This window comes from Plectropomus leopardus, chromosome 10 (genome assembly GCF_026936395.1).
Source record: "Plectropomus leopardus strain MGB_pleo_1.0 chromosome 10, ASM2693639v1, whole genome shotgun sequence".
Lineage (NCBI taxonomy): Eukaryota > Metazoa > Chordata > Actinopteri > Perciformes > Serranidae > Plectropomus > Plectropomus leopardus.
The window spans coordinates 28,571,671-28,595,625 of NC_142185.1; the positions used below are offsets into that span (position 1 = coordinate 28,571,671).

General features: G+C 41.0%; 2 protein-coding genes across 3 annotated transcripts in view; both read right to left on the reverse strand.

Annotated features, from left to right (window-relative positions):
- The window catches only part of LOC121948738 (uncharacterized), a 5,869-nt gene extending 770 nt beyond the window's left edge, over nt 1-5,099 (reverse strand). The window contains exons 1-6 of the mRNA XM_088083503.1: nt 3,359-5,099; nt 2,995-3,113; nt 1,972-2,100; nt 1,704-1,806; nt 104-222; nt 1 (exon numbers count right to left, since the gene is read on the reverse strand). The exon at nt 1 is cut by the window's left edge and continues 145 nt beyond it. Coding sequence (XP_087939629.1) covers nt 1; nt 104-222; nt 1,704-1,806; nt 1,972-2,100; nt 2,995-3,113; nt 3,359-3,419 — 532 coding nt within the window. The 5' untranslated portion in view covers nt 3,420-5,099. The remainder of the gene's footprint in view (nt 2-103; nt 223-1,703; nt 1,807-1,971; nt 2,101-2,994; nt 3,114-3,358) is intronic.
- A 134-nt stretch (nt 5,100-5,233) lies between these two features.
- Nucleotides 5,234-23,258, reverse strand: med14 (mediator complex subunit 14). Of its 2 annotated transcripts, XM_042494791.2 has the most exons (29): nt 22,805-23,258; nt 21,715-21,741; nt 21,495-21,600; nt 21,210-21,383; nt 20,960-21,089; nt 20,285-20,413; nt 20,035-20,142; nt 19,028-19,160; nt 18,606-18,756; nt 18,387-18,498; nt 17,473-17,598; nt 17,237-17,315; nt 16,733-16,892; nt 16,384-16,575; nt 15,821-15,955; nt 15,538-15,614; nt 15,245-15,405; nt 14,493-14,639; nt 13,558-13,802; nt 12,960-13,229; nt 11,673-11,922; nt 11,133-11,255; nt 10,735-10,911; nt 10,209-10,447; nt 9,952-10,131; nt 8,777-8,884; nt 7,950-8,075; nt 7,663-7,852; nt 5,234-5,994 (listed from the first exon to the last, which is right to left on the reverse strand). In XM_042494791.2, the coding sequence occupies exons 1-29, from the start codon at nt 22,978-22,980 to the stop codon at nt 5,921-5,923; spliced, it is 4,305 nt and encodes a 1,434-aa protein (XP_042350725.1). In that variant the 5' UTR covers nt 22,981-23,258; the 3' UTR covers nt 5,234-5,920. The 2 variants fall into 2 exon arrangements, with proteins under 2 accessions (XP_042350725.1, XP_042350726.1); XM_042494792.2 differs by lacking the exon at nt 11,133-11,255 and having other exon boundaries at nt 22,805-23,257.
- Between the last annotated feature and the right edge of the window lie 697 nt (nt 23,259-23,955).

Genomic DNA, 23,955 nt, shown 5'->3' on the forward strand with positions numbered 1-23,955 from the left:
GCTGCAAAAAAGACACCAAAAACTCACAATGAGATGAAAACACGGAGGCTGATGCGTGATAGAAAAAAGATGAAAAATGATAGTTCTGATTTTTTCTGCTTACATAAATAACCGAGAGCTGGTGCGCAATGTATTTATGACTTCCAAGGTGCCTGATATCTTCCTCCAGCTGTTGACTCAGCACCAGGAGCTGGTTCAGTTTGGCGATGTGGAAGTAGTATTCTGCAGAAAAGCAGAGCTCACGTTAGTTGGGAATGTGTTTAAATCGTGTTAACACCCAGAGTGGATGATTGGAAAAGTGATTAGAAAGAATTGTATAGTTTCAACAACAACAATGTGAATATTAAAAACGTGGGGAGAGCATCAATACCAGTCTATAACCAGTGGTGAAGGAAAACAGAGAGGGGAAGTAATGAGTCCTAAAACGCGGAAGTCCGTTAGCCTTTTAGCACGTCCGGTTCCCTCGTCTTAAAGTCTCTGGGTTTTTTGAATGGGCTTTCGGTAAAATGCCTTAAACAAGGTCTGTGGTTAACGCAGGTTAAAGATATTTAGATGTTTTGTTCTGCAACATAAAATACATTTATGAACTTTTAAGGTTTTACTCGTCTTAAAAAAAGCGGTTTCTAACAAGTGGCTAATTGGGACTACAGTGCTTGTCGGGGACGTTAGACGTCATCACACCGGACACCGAAACTCATTAAACTTGTCCGACTTTACAGCTTTACAGAGTCGCACTCCAACTTGTAGATTTATCCGTTTATGCTATTTTTCGATCGTCTTTTAACGTGTTTTTAGAGTGTTTGTAGTTGTGACGTTTAAGTCGTGGGACCACGATGCAGTTTGTGTATAGCCTAACGATAGCTTTTTGCTTCTGGCGATTTCATTTACGCCTCCATACACACACAAACTTAGTTTATCTGTGAATATTATCATGCTAAACAAAACATGTAAGTGTCATAAAGCTGTGTTCATCAAAGAGCTTATTTTTGGGGATAATCGCAAATCCCATTCAAAAATCCCATAAGGTAAGTATAGCAATACCTTCATGTAAAAACAATACTCCATTGCAAGAACAAGTATTTCAAAATCTTACTTCAGTTAAAGTACATCAGAATCAGACACATGTACTTAAAAGTAAAAAGAGTCACAGTATTCATCATGCAGAATTGCCCCTGTGGGTGTTAGAAGCATTTGATGTAGTTGAAAGTGAAGCTGAAGCCAATTTTTGATGGGTAGTTAAATGTATAACAATGCATCATAGATTTTACCAGTGCATTGCTGATTTCACACCTCAAATGTTTTCAGGAACTTTTTTTCGTGTACTGTTTAGCTGTAAAATGAAAACGTTTGTGAGCCAACAGCTATGTTAGAAACAGCCCTGAAACGAAGCACTGGCTAATTTATGGAACAAACTTTCTAATTATAAAACTGTACAGTGATCTGATCTCTACAACATGTACTACTGTGTGTATGTAGTTTCAGCAACTATGATAAAAAGTTATTTATATTATAGATACCATATGTATCTGTGCTGGGTGTATGCTAAGATCTATTTTTTACATTAAAAAAGACTGCTTTTTGACAGCTTTACACTTATTTGTTAACATGTCTTGAACTGAATTTTAGCAATCTGTCTTCTGAAACAATAGCAGATTGAAATTTGCTTCTTCGTCCTGGCTGGGGATACATTTATATCCTCTTACCGTCCATAGGCGGCCTCTCCAGCATGTCCACTGGGCTGCCTTGAATGAGGAACACCTCTACACGAGGAAACATTACTGACAGACCCATCATGTCCAGGTAGTCCTGAGGAAACACACAACCCCTCTGATCTCTGTGACAGCATGTAACACTAAGCTTAAATCACAGTCTTCTTATTTCATTTTTAGGAGAACTATATGACGTGAATATCCTGGTACTCAACGGCATGCCATAAAAGTTTTATTTGGACATAATCGTTAGATGTGATACCTCCAGCTGTGGCATAGGCTTTGGTAGATGTTCAAGGCACTGCAGCATCTGGTCAAGAATCTCTGATCCTTGAGCCTGGAAAGTGTCTGACTCCTCTGGGCTGCAGCCTTGTCCTAACTGCTCCTGAAACTGTAAAAAGTAAACTTTGATTAATACGCTCATATTATTAAAGGAGATGTGAAATGCCTATGAATAGCAGAATAGATTGCATAATGGATTTAAAAGTTTTGGCAAAGTTTGGCATGCTGGGACTTAAATTAGCATGAATAAACTGGCAATGACTTCTCAACTCTTATGCTGTGTTTGATTGCTGTCATTGGATTGTGGTCATGGTTGTGCTGGTGCTGTGGTCCTGTCTGTGGCTGCGCCTGGATCATGGGTCCTGGTTAAACTGATGCTGTGATCCTGCTCCAAGCCAACTTCTACTGCCATTATCATTAGTCACGTCTCCACTATTACATGATTGTTATTGCCACATACATAAGTTTCAAAATTTGCATGGAATATTACATGCTATCATAAATTACATCTATTAACTTTTATGTCTATTACTATTGTTATATGTTAGTGTTACTGTTATTGTTGCTGTGCATCTCTCCCCCTGTCTCTTTCTCCTAATTTTTTCATCTACTTTAATCTAATTGTCTTTCACAACATCTATTGCACACCTGGCCGTCCTGGAATAGGGATCCCTCCTAAGTCACTCTTTCTGAGGTTTCTACCATTTTTTCCCCATTATAGGGTTTTTTGAGGGGAGTTTTTCCTTAGTCGAAGTGAGGGTCTAAGGACAGAGAGATGTTGTATGCTGTAAAGCTCTCTGAGACAAATGGTGATTTGTGATTAGGGGCTTTATAAATAAAATTGAAACTGAAATAAGAAGAAAAGTATACATTTTTGTTTTTGTGGTGGACGGTCCTTTTAGATTCTACTTGACAGACTGAAAACTGATGAAAACTAAGGAGGAAGTGGAGATAAATGTCTGAAAAGGTGTAAGTAATGCACTCAGTGTTTGGGTCACTCTACCTGCTGCATCTGCGCCCTGATGAGAAGATCCAGCTGCCCGCACAGACACAACATCTCCAGGCCCACCTGCTCTGGACTCAGCTGGACTGGCATCAGAGGTCTCTTCACTTGTAACTCCACTGACCACAGAAAGACACGAAACCAGCCTAACATCATCACCACCACCTTTGTTAAAAACTCACAGCCTAATAAAACAACATGCATGTGTCATCCATCCTACAGGTCCCCGGAAGCACGGAGGTGTATGAGGATGAAGGGGAGTGGTTGAAATGATTCCTGCAGAGCGCACTCCTCCTCCAACATGCGAAAACCACAAAACATGTCAACATATGGAGATAAAAACCAGTGCAATGCCGGGACTCACCTTTGAACGCTTCATGGTAAACGCACGGCTGACAGAGCGGCTCAGACGTCCTCACTGCCATTTCTGACCTGAACCGGCTGATTGTTATTAATCTACTAAATGTTTGATAAAAGCCATAAGAAAGCAAATAGTCAGGCTGCAGAGAAAAACAGATAAGAGTCTACTTATTTATCTTATTGCATCTGGTCGGAAGTATCTACTCCAGGGTGCATTCGCGTGTCAAACGTTCATTCAGAGTGAATAAAAGCCGATACAGTGTTTTCTCCGTCGTTTCCCTGCAGGTGTTCACGCGCAGCAGCGAGGTGAAGATTGCATCCTTAATAACACCAACAGGATCCATGTAGCTGTGTGATAAAATAAAAAACAATGTCCACGCCCTTTGCAACAACAGCCGTGCAGTCACAGTCTGTGATTTGCAGTTTTGAACGCCCCCTCACCCCCCCACACACAGACTGAGCCTCTCTCAATGATGTCATGTTTTAGGGATGAGGAGCTCAGCATCACTTGGTGAGGATGCAGAGCAACAAAGACACACCTGACTGAGGAGGAAAATATCTGCTTTGCATTTTGCTTTGCACTTATGCACTGCTGCAGCTCTTGCAAATTCTGCATTTTCCTCAATTTTATGCATTTAATTAGCTTTATTTTAATTAACATTATCTCAAGGGGTTTTATTTTCCATGTTATGGTATGCATTCTGTGCATTCAATTTTTAATCCTAATTTTCATCTTGCTTTTACTAGTATTACCAAGAGGGTTTTATGCATGTAAAGATGCATTCTATGTATTCTATTTTGATCTTATCTTATATTTTATTGTGGATTTTATTATGTCTTTTTAATTCTTTAATTCCTTTGTTGTAAATAATGTTGGGCTGCATTTCTTGTATGAAAGGTGATTTACAAATAAAGTTTATTATTATTATCATCAATATTATTAAATAAAGTACATTTACTCAAGTACAACTGAAAGGTACTTGTACATTGCTCATTATTATCTTCATTATATGCAATTTTAAATAAACATTTTAATTTTCTTTCTTTTTTCCTTGGGGTTTCTTTCAGTTAACCCTCTACGTTACCATGTTGCCTTAAGGTAACATACCCATTTTGGGCTTTTTAAACGACCACAATACATCTTCAGCTATGTTGCGATACCTAAAAAAGGCCAGGGCTCTAAAGAAACAGACAGTAGAGTTCATATTGTCACGTGACCTTCTAGAGGCCATGTTGAGTCCCTTTTTTTGGGCCTTCCTCACATGGTTAAACTCTCCAAAATAAAAAAAGAGGTCTGAAAACGACCTTTTCTGTCATTTTACGTGTCTTAGACCTGTCTTAGAAATTTTTGGCTTTTTAAAAATGCTATTTTCTTTAAGGCTATAGGTTTTTAATTGTGTTTCTATTGCACTTTGTCTTGATGCATTTGATTTTTTATGCAATTTGAATTGCCATGTTGCCGAAATATGCCATATAAATAAACTGGCCTGGCCTCAAAATTGAGTAGCTGGAAGTGGTAAATGACTACTTCAAACACCTCAGTGCTTATCAGAATAGTTTCCTATTAATTCTCTGTTGACTGACTTAAAACTTCATCACTGCAGCTCTATTTATTACTGTTATCTTTCAGATTATGATCAGTTCATAAAACATGATGCACTGGTTTAGAGTAATTACCCAAAATAATATAAAGCGACTAAAACGCACACCTCCTCCACCCACTTTATCATTTAACAGGGTGTCTAGAGGTATAAGACACTTAAATTTAAGCTTTTTAAGACTTTTTTCAAAATATTTTTTGACCAAATTTAAGACAGATATTTTCTAATTCAAACGTTTCAGGCAAGCTTGCCAGTGGAAGATCCTCAAAGCACAAACCGACTCTGGGCTTGGTTTATTAAATAGCAAAGTCAGACAGGAAGTCTCAAATCCTTCAATCAGGACTCAGAATGGGTCTTAATAAAATACAACTGGCTTATAAAGTTTGTCACAGTTTTACAGTATCCAAAGTGAAAGTTTGAAATAAAAATGCAGAGGTCTCGACAAAGTAAAGGCAAGAAAACATTTAAATAGTGTGCTAAGGAATATATCTCCTGATACTATAATAATATCAGTCTGGCGGTATAAAAAAAAAAGAAGACAGTTCTCTAGCAAAAATCTAACTCACCTGAATCTTTTCAACACTCAAATATACAACAATATACATATTTTCGTAAACAACCTTAATTTCAATAGATAATCTTGTTTACAAGTGCAGCTGGAGGAAAAAAATAACATTTATATCCTTTTGCATCAAACGCCACCCTTCGTCCACGATCTGCCTCAATGGTTTGTGAGCTTGTGAGAATAAAGACTGTGGTCCAAAGCAGAACATATTTAACTCCCTTCAATGACAGCAATTACACATCAGGTCAAACAGTACAGTGGCTGAAGCAGAGAAGACACATGCTGGGTTTTGACATCTTGGGACCACATTTGTTGCTCTTGTTTTCTTCTCAGCTTAGAGACGAACCCGTTCTCGGTCTCAAAGGGACCCCAGTTGAGTTCCAGGACTCTGAACTAGTTTCTACTGACGAGTGCCGGGGGGTAGAGTGAGGTTTGCCATCAGCTCGTGAACAGAAGCAAATATCGTACACTCTCCTGAAAGACAGACAGAAAATACGCAGTGTTAGCAACGATGTTTTTACATCACATATCAGCCACTTTTACACTGCCTCTTCAAAGGCGGGACATTCATGATATTCTGCCTCACTGTGCTGTGTTTAAGCTGCAGTCGCGCAGAGGGGGAACAGAGTTGTGTCGAAACGGAGGCAGTAACACCGCCGAATGAATGTCTGTGTGAACTGAACACATGGCAGGACGGCTTCATGGGCGGCACAGGTGTGATGTTTTGATGACGTGTAATGGGCAGCTGTGGCTCAGGGGTAGAGTGGGTCGAGTGGGTCGTCCTCTAATTGGAAAGTCAGCGGTTCGATCCCTGGCTCCTCTGGGCAACATGTCGAAGTATCCTTGCGCAAGATACTGAACCCCAAATTGCTCCCAATGCTGCTTCATTGGAGTGTGAGAGTGTGTGAATGACCACTGAATAGCAGGTGGCACCTTGTACAATAGCCTCGGCCACCAGTGTGTGAATGTGTGAATGTGTGAATGTGACAATGAAGTGTGAAAGCGCTTTGAGTGGTCAATGAGACTAGAAAAGCACTATATAAGTACAGTCCATTTACGTGTGCAACCCACAAAAAAAGTTATCAAAATTAAAAAAGTAGCGGTTAGTAATTATCGGCAAACTCAAAGAACATCGGCTAGTGTTGTAGTCAAGACCATACTAACCCAGACCAGGACTCGACTGAGACCAGTGCGCAGAGAGCGACACAAGACCAAGACTTTAAAGGGCTGAGACGGCGCCAAAACAGTTTTCCTCTGATTGATATGCACGAATAAAAGCAAACAATGAGAAACTGAAACCAATTTAACCGATGAAAGTTTGTAAAATGTTGCCTCAGTAAGCGCTGCCTTGCCGGACTCGCACTCTGCCGAGTGTTTTCTTTTGTTTGTGTTTTGCAAATGAATTCTCTGTGGTTAAGGTAGCCATACTTGAATGCAGACAAATTGGCATCTCGGCTCCCAAACAACCACACTGCTTATCTTTGTGTCGTCTTCATGGATCTGCTCCCTCAGGAGTGCAGGGTGGCAGCCGTCATCAGGGACGGAAAAAAAAAAACTGCAAATGACTTACGTGATCGGCTGGATTTAAAGGATGTCTCGACCGGTCTCAATTAAAAGTCCTCTATGACCAAGACTGAGACAAAACCAAGTCAAATGATGAGACCAGGACCCTTTAAATGTGGTCTTGAAACCACGACTGATTTCGAGCACTACGACACTAACATCAGCTGTTATGTCGGCAAATTATGACAACATAGAGTTCAGGGAGCTCCTTAGCCTGCGAGCAGAAGACGAGATCATATAACAGAGACAGTAAATGATTGTTATAGCCATGTTATGCTATTATTATAACGCTGCTGAAGCATGTCACATGTCACTCTAGAGCTCGACGCTGCTGTGTTACATGTCACATTCGTCACACCTCTTTTGACTCAATGCCACAATACCACCTTAAGTCACGCACTGGATTGGCATGCTGCTGCTGGTATAATAACAAAAGGAGGCATAAAAAAGGACTTTGTGGTGGCCCTAGGGGCCGTCGACAACACCCGTATTTTCGTTTGATGCCAGTTTCAGTTTGGCAAATTTGATACGTTTTCAGTACAGTGAATTATTCAGTGATGATCAGCGTGAGTGTCTCACCCTGTCTGGCGGGATGCAGCTCATTGAACCTCTTGAGGATATTAGAGACCATGAGCGCCGCGGCTCCGGAGGAGCTGTGCTGTCTAGGGATGTCGGCCTGCTGAGTGAGGCCCGTGGCCATGTCGTACACGATGGGCACGATGATGCTCACTGGCTCCTGCGGCACTGGGATGCGCTGAGTCAGCTGCAACTGTGAGACAAAAACAAAAACACACACACAGGGTCAGATTGTTTAAAGGGTTTTTGCTGTTAAAGAGAGCTGACGGTGAGATTCTGTTGAGACTTACAAAGAAGAGCATCTTGGATTTGAGCACCACAGCGATGGTTCCAGGAGGAGCGATGGGAGGAGCGCTGGGTGGGATGGTGAGGCAGAACTGGACGTTCCACTTCAGTTGTGCAGCCTGGTCAGGGAACTGCAGAGAAAAGGCACGTTATATTACTGTTCCCATTCACTGATGTATTAGCGGCAGGCTGCCACAATTTGATTTTTTTGTCTTTTTCGTGAACATACAAAAACAAAATACACAATCAAATAAACATGAGGACCTTTAAATCACGTAGAAAGGGGAAAAAATGAATAAGTATATAAATAAATAAAGAAAATTATAAAAAAAAAGATAAATAATTACATGAACAAAAAAATAGGTGCAAGAAAAAGAAAAAAGGGGGCAAGAGTACTTAAATGAATAAAAACAATAAAATAAAATAGTGATGGAAAATATGTCGAGAAGCATACATGACGTTCAACATCAAATACAGCAAAATCCCAGCAACTTTTTTTTATAAAGTCAAGTGAAAATTTAAATGAAAAAATAAAAATAGCTTCCTGAGGTTTTCCAAAGTAAAAGTTCCTCCCATGATGACACTTTCTTTGCACTTTTTAATCAATTAATTTTATAATAAATAAAATAAAATACTGATACAGAGCTACAAAATGCAAAATATCGGTCCTAATATTGAGCCAGTCCGATAATATGTCGACCTCTGCTTTAAAGTGCATGATTAACTGTGCAGACACAGTCACAAGAGTCACAGAGAATTATCCAGTATCACTGGGCTTCATGATCATTGCATCAAAACGTTAATTCCTCTTAAAAAAGAAACAGCAACTCACCAGTTCGAGCTTCATGATGCGCACACAGTCCCTCAGGATGTTAGTGGGCGCCCCCAGCAGCTTTGTGAAGGCATTCAGAGTGTTGTATTTGAAGGGAGGACCAGCAACCTAAAAGAGGACGACAAAAGATGCACCAATGAGAAAATAACAACATGAGTGCATGCAATACTGATGCACTGTCCTTTCTTAATCATCCATTTATTTTATTGTATTTATTCATTCAGTGTATGCAGGTATGACTTTTGTTGTTATTATCTGCTTACTGTTTATATGATGGTATTCAGCTCTTTTGCACTTTGTATGAAATCCCTGCCCTTTGACTGTCGACTTTGTTGCAGGGGCGTATGCAGGGGGTGGCCTAGGATGGCACAGGCCACCCCTGAAATCTGATTGGCCACCCCATTATGACTGGCTATCAGTCGAGCCAACTTAAACTTTTTAAAGAGTAAACTCAATTATGTTTATAGGTTCAATTCAGCCTTAAACCTGACAGGCAGTATTGTGTCAGAGTAGTGTCTGGCTTGTCTTATTTTACATTCAAATAAATTGATCAAACTATTGAAAAGTTTGTTCACACAGGCTTATTAATTTTGATTTTTTGGTACTTTATTTTGGCACTTTCTACTTGCTGTTGTACTATTTACTTGAGAAGGAGCAATTTCTGTAATAAAGTAAGGAAGTGTTATTTTACTTTAGTGTGATGTCATTCTGATTGGTAGGTCTATTTATCATTTAAACTCAACCATAAACAGGAATGTAAGACACTACAATGTTAGCAATTAAAGTAGGTTTGGGTAGAGGACACATAAATTGTAAATTAAAGCTATGCTGACGCGTGTGCCCACAGCAGCACCCATATTTAATGCCACTCCTGCATATGTCAGTAGCACAATTGGACCACCCCGAAAAAAAAAGTCTGGACACGCCACTGCCTTGTTGGTCTTTAGTGGCTCTGTTGTTGTTGTTGTTGTTGTTGTTAATAAAGTTGATAAAGTGAATCCCATCTTATCCTATGTGTTTCTCCGAGTGTCCTTTATGGTTATCTCTGTTAAATTAAGTCTTAACTTTTGAACGTTTTCAATATAGTACCATATTTTAGATTACGATCCGACTATGCATGAACATAGACTTGAAATTTCTGAATTAGGCTTCAAGTGGGTGCTGCTTTTTCTTACCCGTGTCTCAAAGAACTTCTCCAGCACCTGGAGCTCCTCCTGCGACCAGGGACCTGTGTTCTCTGGAGTGACTTTGAGCTGAAGTGTCTGGTAGTTCTTTGGGTTTAGAGCCACGCGGCACTTGAGTACGTCCGTCTTGAACATGATCACGCCTGGCTCATTAGAGTTCACAATCGATAACTGGAGGAGAGTTGACAGAGTAAATGAAGTTAGGGGAGGGCAGAACACCAAATCAGGATGATTTGTGCAACACTTACATTGGCCTCCTGCTGGATGATCCTCTGCAGGTGCCGCCTCATGATAACTGAACCCAGAAAACGCTCCAGTGGCGAGCAGAGGTAGCTTCCTGCCAGGCCTGGCACCAGGCAGGGAGTGGGTGAGGGGAGCAGAAGCACATGCAAGGCATTGTGGGTGAGGATGGTGGGAATGGAGGCAGCCCAGGGGCGCTGAGGTAGCTTGCGGGGTGGAGGCATACTGGTAGGCATGACTTGTGAGCCTAAACCAAAGACAGAGAGGAGAGAGAGGTTGTAGAGAAACACTCAAATACTTTCAGCTGGACTGATATATTGGCCGATATTACTGAAGTATTTCACTGCTGGAGAGATGATTCGCTAATAAGAGGCAGCCCCGCTGACGGTGCAGTTGTCCATGGACTAGCCACAGAAACACCAGTTTGTCACTGTCATTATTTATCTTCATGTTTGGTGTTGTGGGAACACTTTGAAGTTGTAAATTCCAAAGTGTGACTTTGAATGGAAAGCTGCATAAGAAAGCATTACTCACTGGTCCCGGCACGTGGAGAATGAGGATCAGGGATAGGTGAGTGCAGCGATGGGTTACCAGGGGACATGCCGTGAATCCTTGCCCCAGGAGAAGGCCCTGAGACCTGGGGTGAGCCTGGCCACTGGCCCCTATGGCTGGGAGACACCATGGCATACGGAGAGCTGGGGTCCAGTGCACCTGGAGTCGAGGAGAGAAAGCCATCAGCAACAAAACAACTTACCGTACAACAATAAACACAGATTAATACACCACTGTGTGCCCACTAACTACAGGCTGTTTGTCATAGTTTGCTAATATCTGCAGCCTAGAAGTGTAAAGTTGAGATGTTCGATTCAGCCCGTGTCCAGCAGACCAGAATTACCACCAAGGCCAGAAGTTACGGCCACCCTGCTGCTTACCGTGGGGACTGGCAAAGCTGGTCTGTCCCATGGCTATGCCCAGAGAAGACGGAGACGGAGTGGGCCCGAAAGGAGAAGGTGCCCTCAGAGCTCCACTAGGGGAGCCAGAGGCATGGATGTTCCCTGCACACACACACACATACACACCAAAGGACTCGTCAGACTCTGAGGTTGACAAGTTCTCCTCACACACACTCATGCACACACATGCTAAAGCAGGGCGGAAGGGCTTTAGTCTCTGGCTGGTGGGCTGAGATGGAGAGGAATGGAAAGGCGCAGGACTAAATGCATGCTTTGTTCCCTCTCGGCTGTGAGGTGTGTGTGTGTGTGTGTATGTTGCATGAGAAACACAACTGATCTCATGGTTTCACAAAATCAAAAAGGGCACACGTGGTTGCTCTTCGTCGTTCTCCGTCACATTCACACAATTTGCTCTTGCAACAAAACGAAAAGTCAGCAGGGACGTTGATGGCAGCAGTGTGATCATTAACAACACCAGACGTCATTCACTCACACATACTTGAGCGAGCTATTTTTTACCTGGCGACTGGGTCGGCATCATGGACGGTGAGGGAGTCACGTTAGCGTGGTAATTTGGCGGCGGTGATGTGAGAGGAGGGTAGACACCTCCTGCGCCCCCTCTCATTGGCTGCGGCGGCTGTTGAGCTTGCAACTGGTTCATCAGGCTGTCCATCACATCGACACCCACTGGCGAGGGCGGATTGTCGTCTTCATTGACAGAGCGCCTGCGAGCATCCTGATTACTGTCTACAAACATATTCAGGAATGTCTACACAGGGGGAGAGAGGAACGGGATCATACAACTGTGATTCTGCAGAAATCCAGACGGTAGCACCGTTGCTCCCTACTGAAACTTTTAGCAGCACCAGCACAAAATTTGGGAATTCCACTTAAATCAACATGCAGTGCAACCCATTCGTATTTTTCCATTTTAACTGTAATAATAATTTTGGTAATAAACAGAAAATATATAAAAACAAATATATAAAAAAAATTAAAATAAAACAGCATCATTAATTGTGAAGTAAAAAATACAATTCTTGGCTACTTAGCTCTGAAGCTGGCGGGGAACATTTCTAACTTCCCAGAGTTTACACCTCAAGCATTTAGAAATAAGGGGCACAAATGAGGGACATTTCCAAATTGATACACTAAAAATGCTTGATTTTCAGTATATATATTGTCAGAGTTGTCCTTAAATAAAATTGAACAGGAACAAAGTAATTTCCCTCCCAATTTAGTCAGATCTTTTAATTCATAAGGGAGACGGGCAACATGTTTTAGACTTCCTGTGAATATTATCCAATTAATCTTGTTTCCATTCCTGCATTTACCCTGTGTTAACGCCTTTATTTTCTTTACTAGTTGCATTTCATCTCAGTATTTATTTATTTACTGTTGCTGACACTGTATCATGCATGTCTTTGCTGCTGTGACACTATGAATATCCCCCCGGGGGAGACCATGAGCTGACAGTCATGTGTCCTGGACTGTTTCAATGCATTAAAGGTGAGAATACAGGCGGCTTTAGCAGTGGCTGTTTGACCATAATGATGCAAGTGATTGCTAACTTAATGAAGACACACCAGATGCCACCTCCAAACCTTTCCTAAGAAAGTAAGTAAGTGAATTGTTGGTTTCTGGGTAAACTGACCATAACACTCAAACTCACAAATGCAAGCCTATTAGAACTAAAAGTGACCGTTTTTTTTGTCTGAAAGTTTAAACAGAAAACGCTTAAGAAACTTATTTCGCTTCCCAGATTAACTCCATTACTCGATCATGCCACTAATAAGTCTGGTGTACCTTGAGTCCAGGAGCAGGGTAGAAGCCCTCTACAATCTTCGTGTTGTCAAAAAGACTGTAGGCTCCATCTCTGATGGCAACCACACCACGGCTGCGGCAGTAGATGTCAATGCAGTACATGTTTCTGAAGGCCAGGCGGATGTGTGTGGGTGACTGGGGTAAGATGGAGAAGCACTGGTAGGCAGTGTTGGTGCGCTGGGTCAGGCCCAGCATGGGCACTGTTGGTAGCTTGTTGATTGCATTCAGAGGTGCCTGCGTGTCAGAGAGCACCTGAAGAAGATGACAAACAGAAACGTTACACAGAATACCTAAGTTAATGTACATAATGGTATCTGAATGGAGAAACAAAGAACATGACTGAGAAGACAAATTCATGTTTGCAAGTACTTTTTAGAGCCAAGTAAAAAGCATAAACTTCACAAAATACAAGGAAATTTATGGAAAACTGTAATATAACTTTGTCAATATACTGATTAGATGCACCATTTATCAGGTAGTTGAATAGATTTAAAACAAACTTTTAAAAAAATCACTTAAAATTATCACTTTAATCTAACAAGTGCACATGTCCATGTTACAGCTGCATTTTCCAAAGTACCTGCAGCAGCTGCATCACATTGGGACTCTTGTTGAACATCTCTTGTAGCTGATGGAGGATGATATTGTGGCAGTTGGAGCAGCCAGAGTTGGGGCCCACAGTGCCCAGGGCGAGGTGGAAACGCTGGCTGTTGGAGTTCCACTGGATGGTGACAGAGCTGCCCTTGGTGGTGCCGTAACACAACACCAGCTTACGGTAGTTGTACAGCCGCACCTCCGAAAACAGGCTCAGGTAAGACGGCATCTCTGGAGGGAAGCAGACACGATGTGCAGCTGAGTTAGATATATGTGATTCTTTTGCCAAGTACTGATTCAACACTATTGATTACAAACTCTAGTTTTAGCCATAAGGACTGCATGATAGGAGGAAAATATGCAATGCAATGGAGTTCTTGAATATTTCAATAAATATACAGACATTAAAGAACAGTTTTTGTCTTTCTGCTGCTTGCAGTATACTGCTAGAATCAACAAAATGTTTAAATTTAAAAAAGAAAAATGAAAGGATGTCCAAATTCTGTTATCAAACAAACTGAACAATGAACACAAAAGGCACTAATAAAGAAAAACTGATAGTTACATCTTTAAGGGCAGTTTTCTACTGATATGCTCTTGCAACTAACTCAAAAAATTCCTGAGCGCTAAAATCATTCTTTCACAATGTGTTTATTGTGCAAGTTTACATTTGTTCAAATTGGCTACAGTAAATCAGGTTACTCTGGGCTTTAAATTTGAAACCAGGCCAACAAAACAAGGAAAAAATACTTGTTTTACACAGTACATAAAATACATGTATTGCCTTCACTGCAAGCCAATATACCTGTAACCAAATGACCAGTAACACACTGAATAATTTAAGATAGACTGACTTTCATCAGTCATTCATTCATTTACACGAGAGTGCAAACTTTGCCGAACAGAGGATCGTGCACGTACCTGGCAGTGCTCGAGAGAAGTTGAGGACACACTGGTAGAGCTGACTGATGGCGTTCCAGTCATTAAGGAACATCTCTACCACCTTCCGCCCGCCCACTGGCTCCGACAGAGGGTTCTCGTAGGTCAGATACACGTGCCGCGTGGAGGCTGATACAGAGGGGACAGATGTTTAGATGCTGGGCCGTGGAGCAGATGCAACATTTAGGACAAATTTTACAGTTTTTTTGGTCAAGTTGAAAGAGACGATCTGCTAAAACTTTCCAGAGAAGAACACATAAAAGCTTGTTAATTTATAATTCAACTGGATGTGATTAGTGTATAAGTGTTGTTGGTTCCTCTGCATAACAGTAACATCAGAGGTATTTTGTAAGGTATTTGAGTAACAGATTTACCAATTATTTTTATTTATTTTACAATGCATGTCAGAAAAAAAATATTCACAATATCCTTCTTTCCGTTTCTAAGCATTTTTAAGACTTTTGAAAGATTGATTTAAGAAATTAAGGCCATATTTTTAGATTAATAACTGACATGCCCTACTAAATATTTATCATATAGTGTGAGTATGTGTTGGTTGCACTAATTTATTTCATGGTTTTACTTTGTTCTCTGTTTTTTATGTGTAATATGATTCATCTCTGTCATGTTTTTGCTTCCTGTTTTCGACAGGATATATTTTAAAACACTTTTAATCTCACTGAAAATTTTCTGGACTTTTAGTGATGAACTTGGACACTGTATGTGGTGTGTACCTTGCTCCTTGCTGTGTGTGCTGTTGAGAGGACAGTTGGCCAGCATCAGTTCAGCCACCCAGGTTCGATTGTTTCTGCCCTGCAGTCGGAAGGTGCAGTCCAGTAGGGAGCGCTCTAAAGCTCTCCTGGTCTCCTCTCCTACACCTTTACATGGAGGAATCCTGCAGGAGGCAACAATTACATTGTGTCGTCACGATGGTGTCCGCAAAGTTTACCATACTTTGACGAAAAATAGCATTTTGCTGTCATCATGTTTGCATAAATGCAAGTGTGCTTGTGACTGTGTGTATTACTTGAGTAGGCGTATTGCATGGCTGCTGCCGTCTCCCTCCACCTGGACACCCTGGTTTGGGATCTCCATGATGGACAGCTACTCAAAGACAGAAAGACAGACATGCAGCTTTGGTCAGAAAATACAAGACTGGAATTGGCATGCTTGATGTTTTTAAGACACATCTATAGACCCTTCTACGCTGCAAATAAAGGACTTTGTTGCAGCCCTATAGCAAGAGCTCTGTGCAAAAAAGGCTTCTGTCTAACAGGAATGATTCAAACTTCCTGAGCACAGTGACTTACTTCAGTTCTGAGGCCGATGAAAGGCATGTTGGTGTCGCACATCGCTACTAGGTGAGCCAGCTCTTTGTTGAAGGCACACATTTCTCCAGACCGCTTGGGCTTCTTTGGCTCTGGGTCTCCCTGGTCCCCAGATACCTACAGAGACAAAAAATGCACATTGAAGAACATTCATTTAGATGAATGTATCCAGCAAGGCATACAGGCTCTTAGCAAAGGCTTGTCTCACACTCATAAAAGGCCCACATGCTCACAAGAGGCTGGCCAGTAGAAACAAAAGTTGAATTATACTTGTTTATATTGTAGCGCTGCATATGTGGCCCCCTGAGGCAGAGCATTTCATAACTGTATTATGACTGGAACATTATTGTATAATATATCTTTGTCAGCTGCACCTTGCAAACAGTTTTTGAGGGTTAAGGACAGAGCATTTATTGTTTACTTTTCCAATCCACATTTTCTGAGCCAGTTCAAACTGCCTATATTTAACCTTGAAAAAATCTATGTATTTGTGCGTGATGAAAAAAATCGGTATTTCATAATACACGAATGAATGCACCGGCTACCTTTCTCTTGGTCCCAGGTCGAGGCCCTCTCCCTGTTGTGTCCTGGACTAGGTGTTCTAGGTTGGGTTTGAAATGCTGCAGGAGCTGTGCACACATGGGTCCGTCCTCTCCTTCCAACTGAGACACAGACAGGAAAGAGTACTTGTACTGCAATGCCGTGGGACTGCTAGGCACTTCAAGCATTTCCACCACCTACAAAAAAAAAAAAAAGAGATGACGGGTAGGAAAGTGAGGAATTGGAAAGATCCACAGTGGAAAATTAGAAGGAGGACGTACAAATGAAAGAAGATCATAGCTTTTTAACGTGGAATTTTGGTTTGACTTTTAAATATGCTGGTTGAGAACTCACAATGTAGTACTGCGGAAGACGTGTGAGCTTAATGAAGAGTTTCTGTTTGGACAAGTTGCCGACGGGGTGTGAAGCCGAGTTGGACAGGTGAAGGACATCAGTGCACACAGTGGGAAGGTGTTTCACAGACTGTCGACAGCGCTGCTCCCCCAACCAGAACCTTGCCAGAGAGAGAGAGAGAGAGAAATCAAAGTTGCAAAAAGTCCCGGATTCACTGCTCATGCTGTTGCTCACAGCATTCACACTGTTCCCTAGTGCAAGACTCTAGCAATCCAGAGCCATGGTAATCCCTTTCAACACCCATCTCGCCACCTGCTTAGCCAAGTGTTGCTACTGACAGCTATTAGTCAATTTTGACAAGCCTCAAGCAGGCGTCAGACTCTGGCGTCTACTGTTGACTCTGAACTGCTTCTGCTATCTTTCCCCTGTGCCAGAGAATACGTCATACCATCAGCTGTGAATGTGCATGTCATGTTCATCTCTTTTTTAAAATTGTGGACTCACTTCAGCTGCTGAAGCCAAGATATGATGCGCTTCATATCGTCGTTAATGGTCTTTTCAATGTCGTCCAGCATGGATTGATCTAAAGAGAGACGACACACCAGGGTTTTATGTTTACAGAGCTGAGCATACAAACAATAAAAGAAGAATCACAGACATCACATCAACACCAAAACCAAGGGCCAAGATAATAAACAAACGTAAAAAGTGGTCATGAGTTAATGTTTGTGATTACTTACCTAATCCGTACAGCATGGGTTGGAACATGCCAGAGTGCAGGTCTACAAAAATGTGCAAGCACTCTGAACGACCGCATGGCTCAAGAATTGGAATAACAAGTGTGGGTAATGCAGTCTCGATGAACGCTGAAACAAACAAACAGACGCTTAAGTATCTCTTTTGCAGATGACTCAAAACCATGGTTACAGTACATTAATCAACAGAAGGTAAATGGAGGATGAATGAGAGAGCTAATGGGAATTTTGAACATGTAATTCATCATAATTAAGACAAAGAAAACACTTCCATTAGATTTTTTTCAGGTTAAAATTATGCTTTCTCAGTGCCTCTTTCTTAAACTGCTCTGAGTGATAAGTACATGGCTGCAGCTGCTGTAGGAGATAAGACTTGTTTGTGCTTTTGCTCAATATATATCCCGTGTTTAAAACATGAGTAGGCCATTTATTTTTGGCATCATTGGAAAAAAAACATTTCCAACTAGGAGCATATTTTCATTCATGTGGTATAAAAGAACACTAGACTTCTGCCACTCCTCTTGGATATTTTAAGGCTTTAGAAAATGCTGCCCGTGACAGGAGACTTTGGACAATCACGGTTCAATTCAGTATAAGACCGTTCCTATTGGCTGTTCAAATGCACAGGTGTGTGCGCAAGTCTCTTCAGATGACAAAAGCTTGATTCAATGGTGGAAAACCTTGCAGAGAAAGTCGCTATTTCAGTATTGGTAATGACTATCTGCACTGCAATGCAACCTCAAAAAAAAGTCGAAAAAGACAATCTAAAAGAGAGTCTGACAATAACAGCAATGGACATGTCAATACTGGCAAAGTGTTTCAGAGATGGAGAGAAAATATTTCTGATACTTTAGCCTGCATAACTGCGTCAACGAAAAGAACGTAGAACAAATACATACAGTTGTCACTGGGATTGCTGGTCTTAAGAATGGCCTTGAGTTCCTGTAGTTTCTGATGGGACCGAGCGTGCACGCTGTCGATCAACAGTTTCTCCACTGACAGATGGTCAATCTGAAGAATGGGTGAGAGAAACCAGACATTATTAAATCAGATTTTTATAGTGAGCAAAACTGCCCCACACTTCATTACACCAAAAACATCGTGTATATCCACCTCACCTTCATAGCTCTCTCCATTAACTTGGAGTCGCAGGCAGGGAGAGGAGGCTCGTGAGATATCTGTAATGGCTTAGATCCATCCGATTCGTCAATCTTGATGGTGACTTTATGTACTGAGGCTGTACCTGTCTTCCGACCCAAAACCTGTTGGCTGGAGAAACAAAGAAAAAAGATGGCAAAGAGTAAAAATCAAAACCCCAGATGGAAACTGTGTCATGTTACAGTTACTCTTACATATACACATTTTTAAGAAAAATATAAATAGATAATAAGAAGTATGTACAAATATGTGCATTATGCTACTATTTTTTTATTCACAATTTTGGGTTTTCATTTGATTTTAATTCAATACAGTGTTCTTGTCCATACATATATATATATATATATATATATATGTATGAGGGAAATTAATCAAGTCTTACTTCCAGACAGAGAGTGTGAGGTATTTTGCAGGCACATATCTCTCCTCCTGCACCAAGTCACCCCATCGCTCTCTAATGAGCATCAGAGTCTGCGAGTGGAGCACTTCTAACTGCAGTGACAGACAGAAGGAGTCTGGAAACAATGCAGTTAAAGAAAAAACAAGTGTGGGAAAACACCACAACCAGGTGAGTAGAGATATAAAAAAAGTACTATACACATCTCTCCGTTAACATTCGAAACACACTCACACACATATCCTCAGGACACATACACTTTGTTGGTGAAAAGGGGTGTTTGTGCCCGACACAGACTGCTCTTTGACACAGTGAACTGCACTGCTGGCGTCGGTGGGGGAGAGGCAGAGCAGAGATGTACTGATTAGCATTGTGATTAGCAGTCGTGCTCATCTCGCATGCTTGATTAGGGTCTTTGATATTAGCATGAATGCTAACAAGCTGTTGTTTTTGTCTACATTTTACAACAATCTGGAGAGTGATAGGCGTCTGGCGGCCCGATAAGAGCAAATACTCTCATTTTTGTACTGTATGGGTTACAGCAGCATTATAAATGGCTAAATTATCACTGCCTGACGAAACAAATGTTAAGTACTTGTGTCTTATGTTGACATTTAATTTGCAGAAAAAGTAGGCTGGCACAAAAGGGTGGACACAGGAAAAACAAATCTGTTTCTTAGTACTGTATTAATTACACCTCACATGACCTGATTGGGCGACAGGTTGTAGTGAAAGCAGTGCTGCCTTTTCCCCGTCAGTAATAAAAGGTGGTTGTGTCGCTAAAGGATGAAAAAAGAGGGGGATTAAGAAGGATGCAATTCTGCAGCTGTGTTTCTCATTGGAATGCTGCAAGCGTCCGCTTGACCAGTCAATAGTCTATATGCTCCGACACACACTCCCGCCCTACTGCAGTAGTTCACATCAGACTGGGACTTTGGCCAAGTGGTTTTGTGCAGGCCGTACACAAAATGCAAAAATGAGGAAAAGGATACGCAAGCAGTTGTACATGTCCTGTAGGGGCTTTTCATCTGCACACAGACGTGCCTGGACCAGCTCGTGGATGAAGTTTACCTGTAAACTGTGGACCAAGGCTCGGCCATCTGTCAATGTAAAGGGGAAGGGGGGGAGGAGCGTGGGAATGAAGTGACAGACAGACAAACCAGTTGACAGTTAAGTTTATTGTCAATCAGCTAGTCTTAACTACTGTGGTGTTCAATAGGGGTGAATGAGTACATGACTGACCTCCAGTTTCTTTGTCCTCCACCAGAATCTCCAACTTCAGCAGCCTCCAGGGAATATCAGGGTCATCTCCCATCACTGTCAAAGTGGCCTCAAACTCTCCTTCCACACGAAACTTTACACGTCCATTAGCTACACAAAAAAACACACACGCAAACACAAAAACATGACATTTTCATTACCAATAGGGTTTAAAACAACCTGATAGTACAATTATGAGAGTTTAAATTTAACATAATTGACCAAAAGATCTTATTAGATATTATTATAAGATATTTAGACTGACACTTGATTTATTGAGTGAATATAATAAAAATTTAAAGGAGTGAACTACACATGTTGCTTTATCAGATTTGCTCTGTACTTAATTGCCAACAGGTGTGCCTTTTAAATAATCATGCACTGATCAGCAAAGAATCAAACAGGTGCATGACAAAACATCGACAATAAAGGCAATTGCAAGTGCAATTCTACTATACAAAATTAGTTTCAATATAAATACTATATTTCATAAGATAATGAGGTACAATTAATGTAAGAGGACAACAGAGGATGATCTAGACTGTATACCTTCCCATAAAGATACCATTAATATAACATACAAAATACATTAATATTCTCATAATATATCAAAAACTAACATAAATGTACCATAGTGGGTTTACACAAGCTGCTTACCAACTGTGAGGTTTGCTAGCTGGGGTGGTAAGTCTGTGGTGACAAGGCGGTGTCGCAGAATCTGATTGAGCTGGCTCAGGGTGGTCTGCTTCTCAGCCTTAGTGATGGGATCTGGAGGAATGATCTTATCCTACAAACACAGAGACAGAAACATTTGTGATGACACACCAAACCACAAGTTTGATCACACACCATCCTTACAATTAGACTAGCAGTCTTAGCCCACAGAGAAGGGATTTAATAGACTTACTCGTATACACGTCGGCAAGCGTGGGTATGACCCTGTGGTGAGAACATCGATGGCAAAGGGGATGGCGAAGCTGGGTAACCGAGCGTGTACCAGGGCATCTCTGGCCAGAGATGCCAGCCTATCAGCTGTATCCACAAACAGGATGGTCTGCTGATCCAAGAAGCTGGAAATCATCTGGACACCATGGAAAGAGATAAGCTTATTTGTGTTCTGATGGACACGGGGTGATTTGCAATGTTTTATCAAAAAACAGCAAAGCAGGGAGTCAAATTACGAGCAACTTACCGCACACTTCTCAACTTTCCCTGCATTGCTTGCCCACTTCACCAGGGCTAGCAGACGCACAAATAGCTGCCTAGTACGACTGGCAAACTGGACAATCTCAATTTTCCTGTAAAAGAAATAAAAAACAGGGAAATACTGAAACAAAATGTATAAACAACAACCTAGCAGAATAAGTGGCTTAATGAGTTATTGAATAAAAGTAAAAGAAATATAACATTACCTCTCCATGTCCGTTTTTCTGGGAAGTCTGGAAAAAGGAAAACATTCGGACATTTACTTAGAATATCAAAGAGAGATCACGAAGATATTATGTACTCAATTCATCTTAAACTCAGCACTGTTCATAGTGGATATCACTGATATGATACAATATGACAGATAAATTTGATGATTATGCATGCTGATGAAAAACAAATAAATACAAAAAAAAACAGCCTTATAAATTGCAACACCCAGCATAAATTAGTGGAGAGAAAAAACATGTTTGGAAAAAAAACACAGCAAGGTTACTGCTGAAATGGTCCCTGATAATACAAGGGATGCAGTAACTCTAGTCACTTTTGAGAATGTGGGTAAATGGATAAATGTTTAGTTAATTAGAATATAGGTTTAAATTAATAGGGAAGCAAATAATTAAAATTCAATGACTTATGTAGGCCAAGTCATCAGTGTTTCACCATTTCTTTTGCTTTGTGTTTTCATTGTCTGTAAAAATTTAGTTTTTGTCCATCTGCTTGTTTGTATTATCATTTCTCCATTTTCCTTTACATGTTCGAAATAGATAAATAAATGAATGAATAAAATGAAATATCGAGAGCTAAGTATCGTGATGATATCGTATCGTGGGGCTTTTGGCAATAACAGCCTTTTTAGCAGTTCTTTTACTTTCAATACTCACAGACTTTTACACAACTTAAAGTCTAGGAGGTTTTAACGTCTACCAAAGTCATTTCCCGGTAAGTTATCTGTATTTTTACTAAAGTGTGACTTTAAGGTACTTCATCTACCATAAATCTTGAATATCGATCCATTGATAATAACTTTAAGGTCCTTTAGACAGATGATGAGGATGTGTTGTTTACCCGGTACGCCCACTCACATATCATAGCAATATTTGTTAACAGTTACCCACTTTTTTTATATCTTAAATTATGATAATCATCTCCAAACTTCTCGATTTGTCCCAACTTTATGGTCTCGTTATGTTTTAATATAGTATCCGTAAGAGGAGCATCTTCTGAGTTTAGCTGATAAACGTTAGCCCGCCGGTTGGTTAGCTTTGAGGCCTAGCATGCTAAAACGTTACTTACAGCTCTGCCAGCAGGGTAATCTCATGGTAGGTCCTCTGGAGAAGAAACTCAATCAGCAGGCTCAGTCGGACCCCCTGTGTGGCCGGTGCCCCGGGTGGTGGTGGCTGTGGACCCGAAACAACCGGACCTCCGAGTGGGACAAGCTGCCCATCTGACCCAATCTGCACCGGAGCCATTTTACAATGACGATACAGGCTGGTTAGCTACGGCGATGCACACCCTGCTCCTACAGCGGAAAACTATCGGGTTGTAGTGGCTAACTCCGCGTTAAAAGATTTTCTTCGCAGTCTCACAACATTTCTTTTACGAGACGAGTTTCTCGGCATGGACTCGGTTTCCTTTAACGGGAGAAAACTCAGCAAATGCACCAAATTTGGTAACTCATTACGGTGAAGGCTCAGCGCCGCTCAGCCGCCATCTTTGCTGTCGGGATCGCTAACTGTAGGTACGGTGGGAAAGAAAACCCAGACGGGAGCTCTGAGGAGCGAGACTCATGACTATCTCATCATTATTGTGTTTTCGAGGGGTTACTGGTTCCCAGACTGGCAACTGGGACCAAGCAATTTGTTAAATGTCAAGTTCAAATTAGTGCATTTGTCTATAATGCTCTTGTGTTTGGAGGTTTAACCTGATAGCTTTTATCAGTTTTATTCATTAACGTGTTCTTCAGTGTTGCCCTGGTAACAGATAACCAGTGGTGGAAGAAGGTTACTCGGATATCAAAGTGTAGAAATATCCAATTACAGGTAAAACTTCAAAAGTTATATAGGAATATACCTAAAATTCCAAAAGTGAAAGTAGTAACTATCAGTGTTGGGTAGGAACTAAATACATTTACTCAAGTACTGTGCTTAAGTACAGGTTTTATTCATTAACATGTTCTTTAATTAGTTGCCCTGGTAACAGATGGCCAACTGAAGAAGGTTACTTGCAGTATTAAAGTGTAGAAATATCCAATTACAGGTAAAAGTTCAAAAGTAATATCAAAATATGACCAAAAAATTCAGGCTTCAATTATGCAACTTTCTATCTTATCCAAACTTGAATACCTGATATTCCTAAAAATGTGTTTAATGGTTTAAAAATAATATTAAAGATTTGGTAATAATACTATTTAATCCTACCATATGTTATGGTATGTCATCTTGGTC

What these genes read in the sequence shown, in the direction of transcription:
- med14 (XM_042494791.2), bottom strand. Translation starts at nt 22,980, where the DNA reads ATGGCTCCGGTGCAGATTGGGTCAGATGGGCAGCTTGTCCCACTCGGA. An exon ending in TAATGGAGAGAGCTATGAAG is followed by an intron (nt 18,499 to 18,605) that starts GTGAGGTGGATA and finishes CCCATTCTTCAG; the next exon opens with ATTGACCATCTGTCAGTGGA. An exon ending in TCATCCAGCAGGAGGCCAAT is followed by an intron (nt 10,132 to 10,208) that starts GTAAGTGTTGCA and finishes ACTCTCCTCCAG; the next exon opens with TTATCGATTGTGAACTCTAA.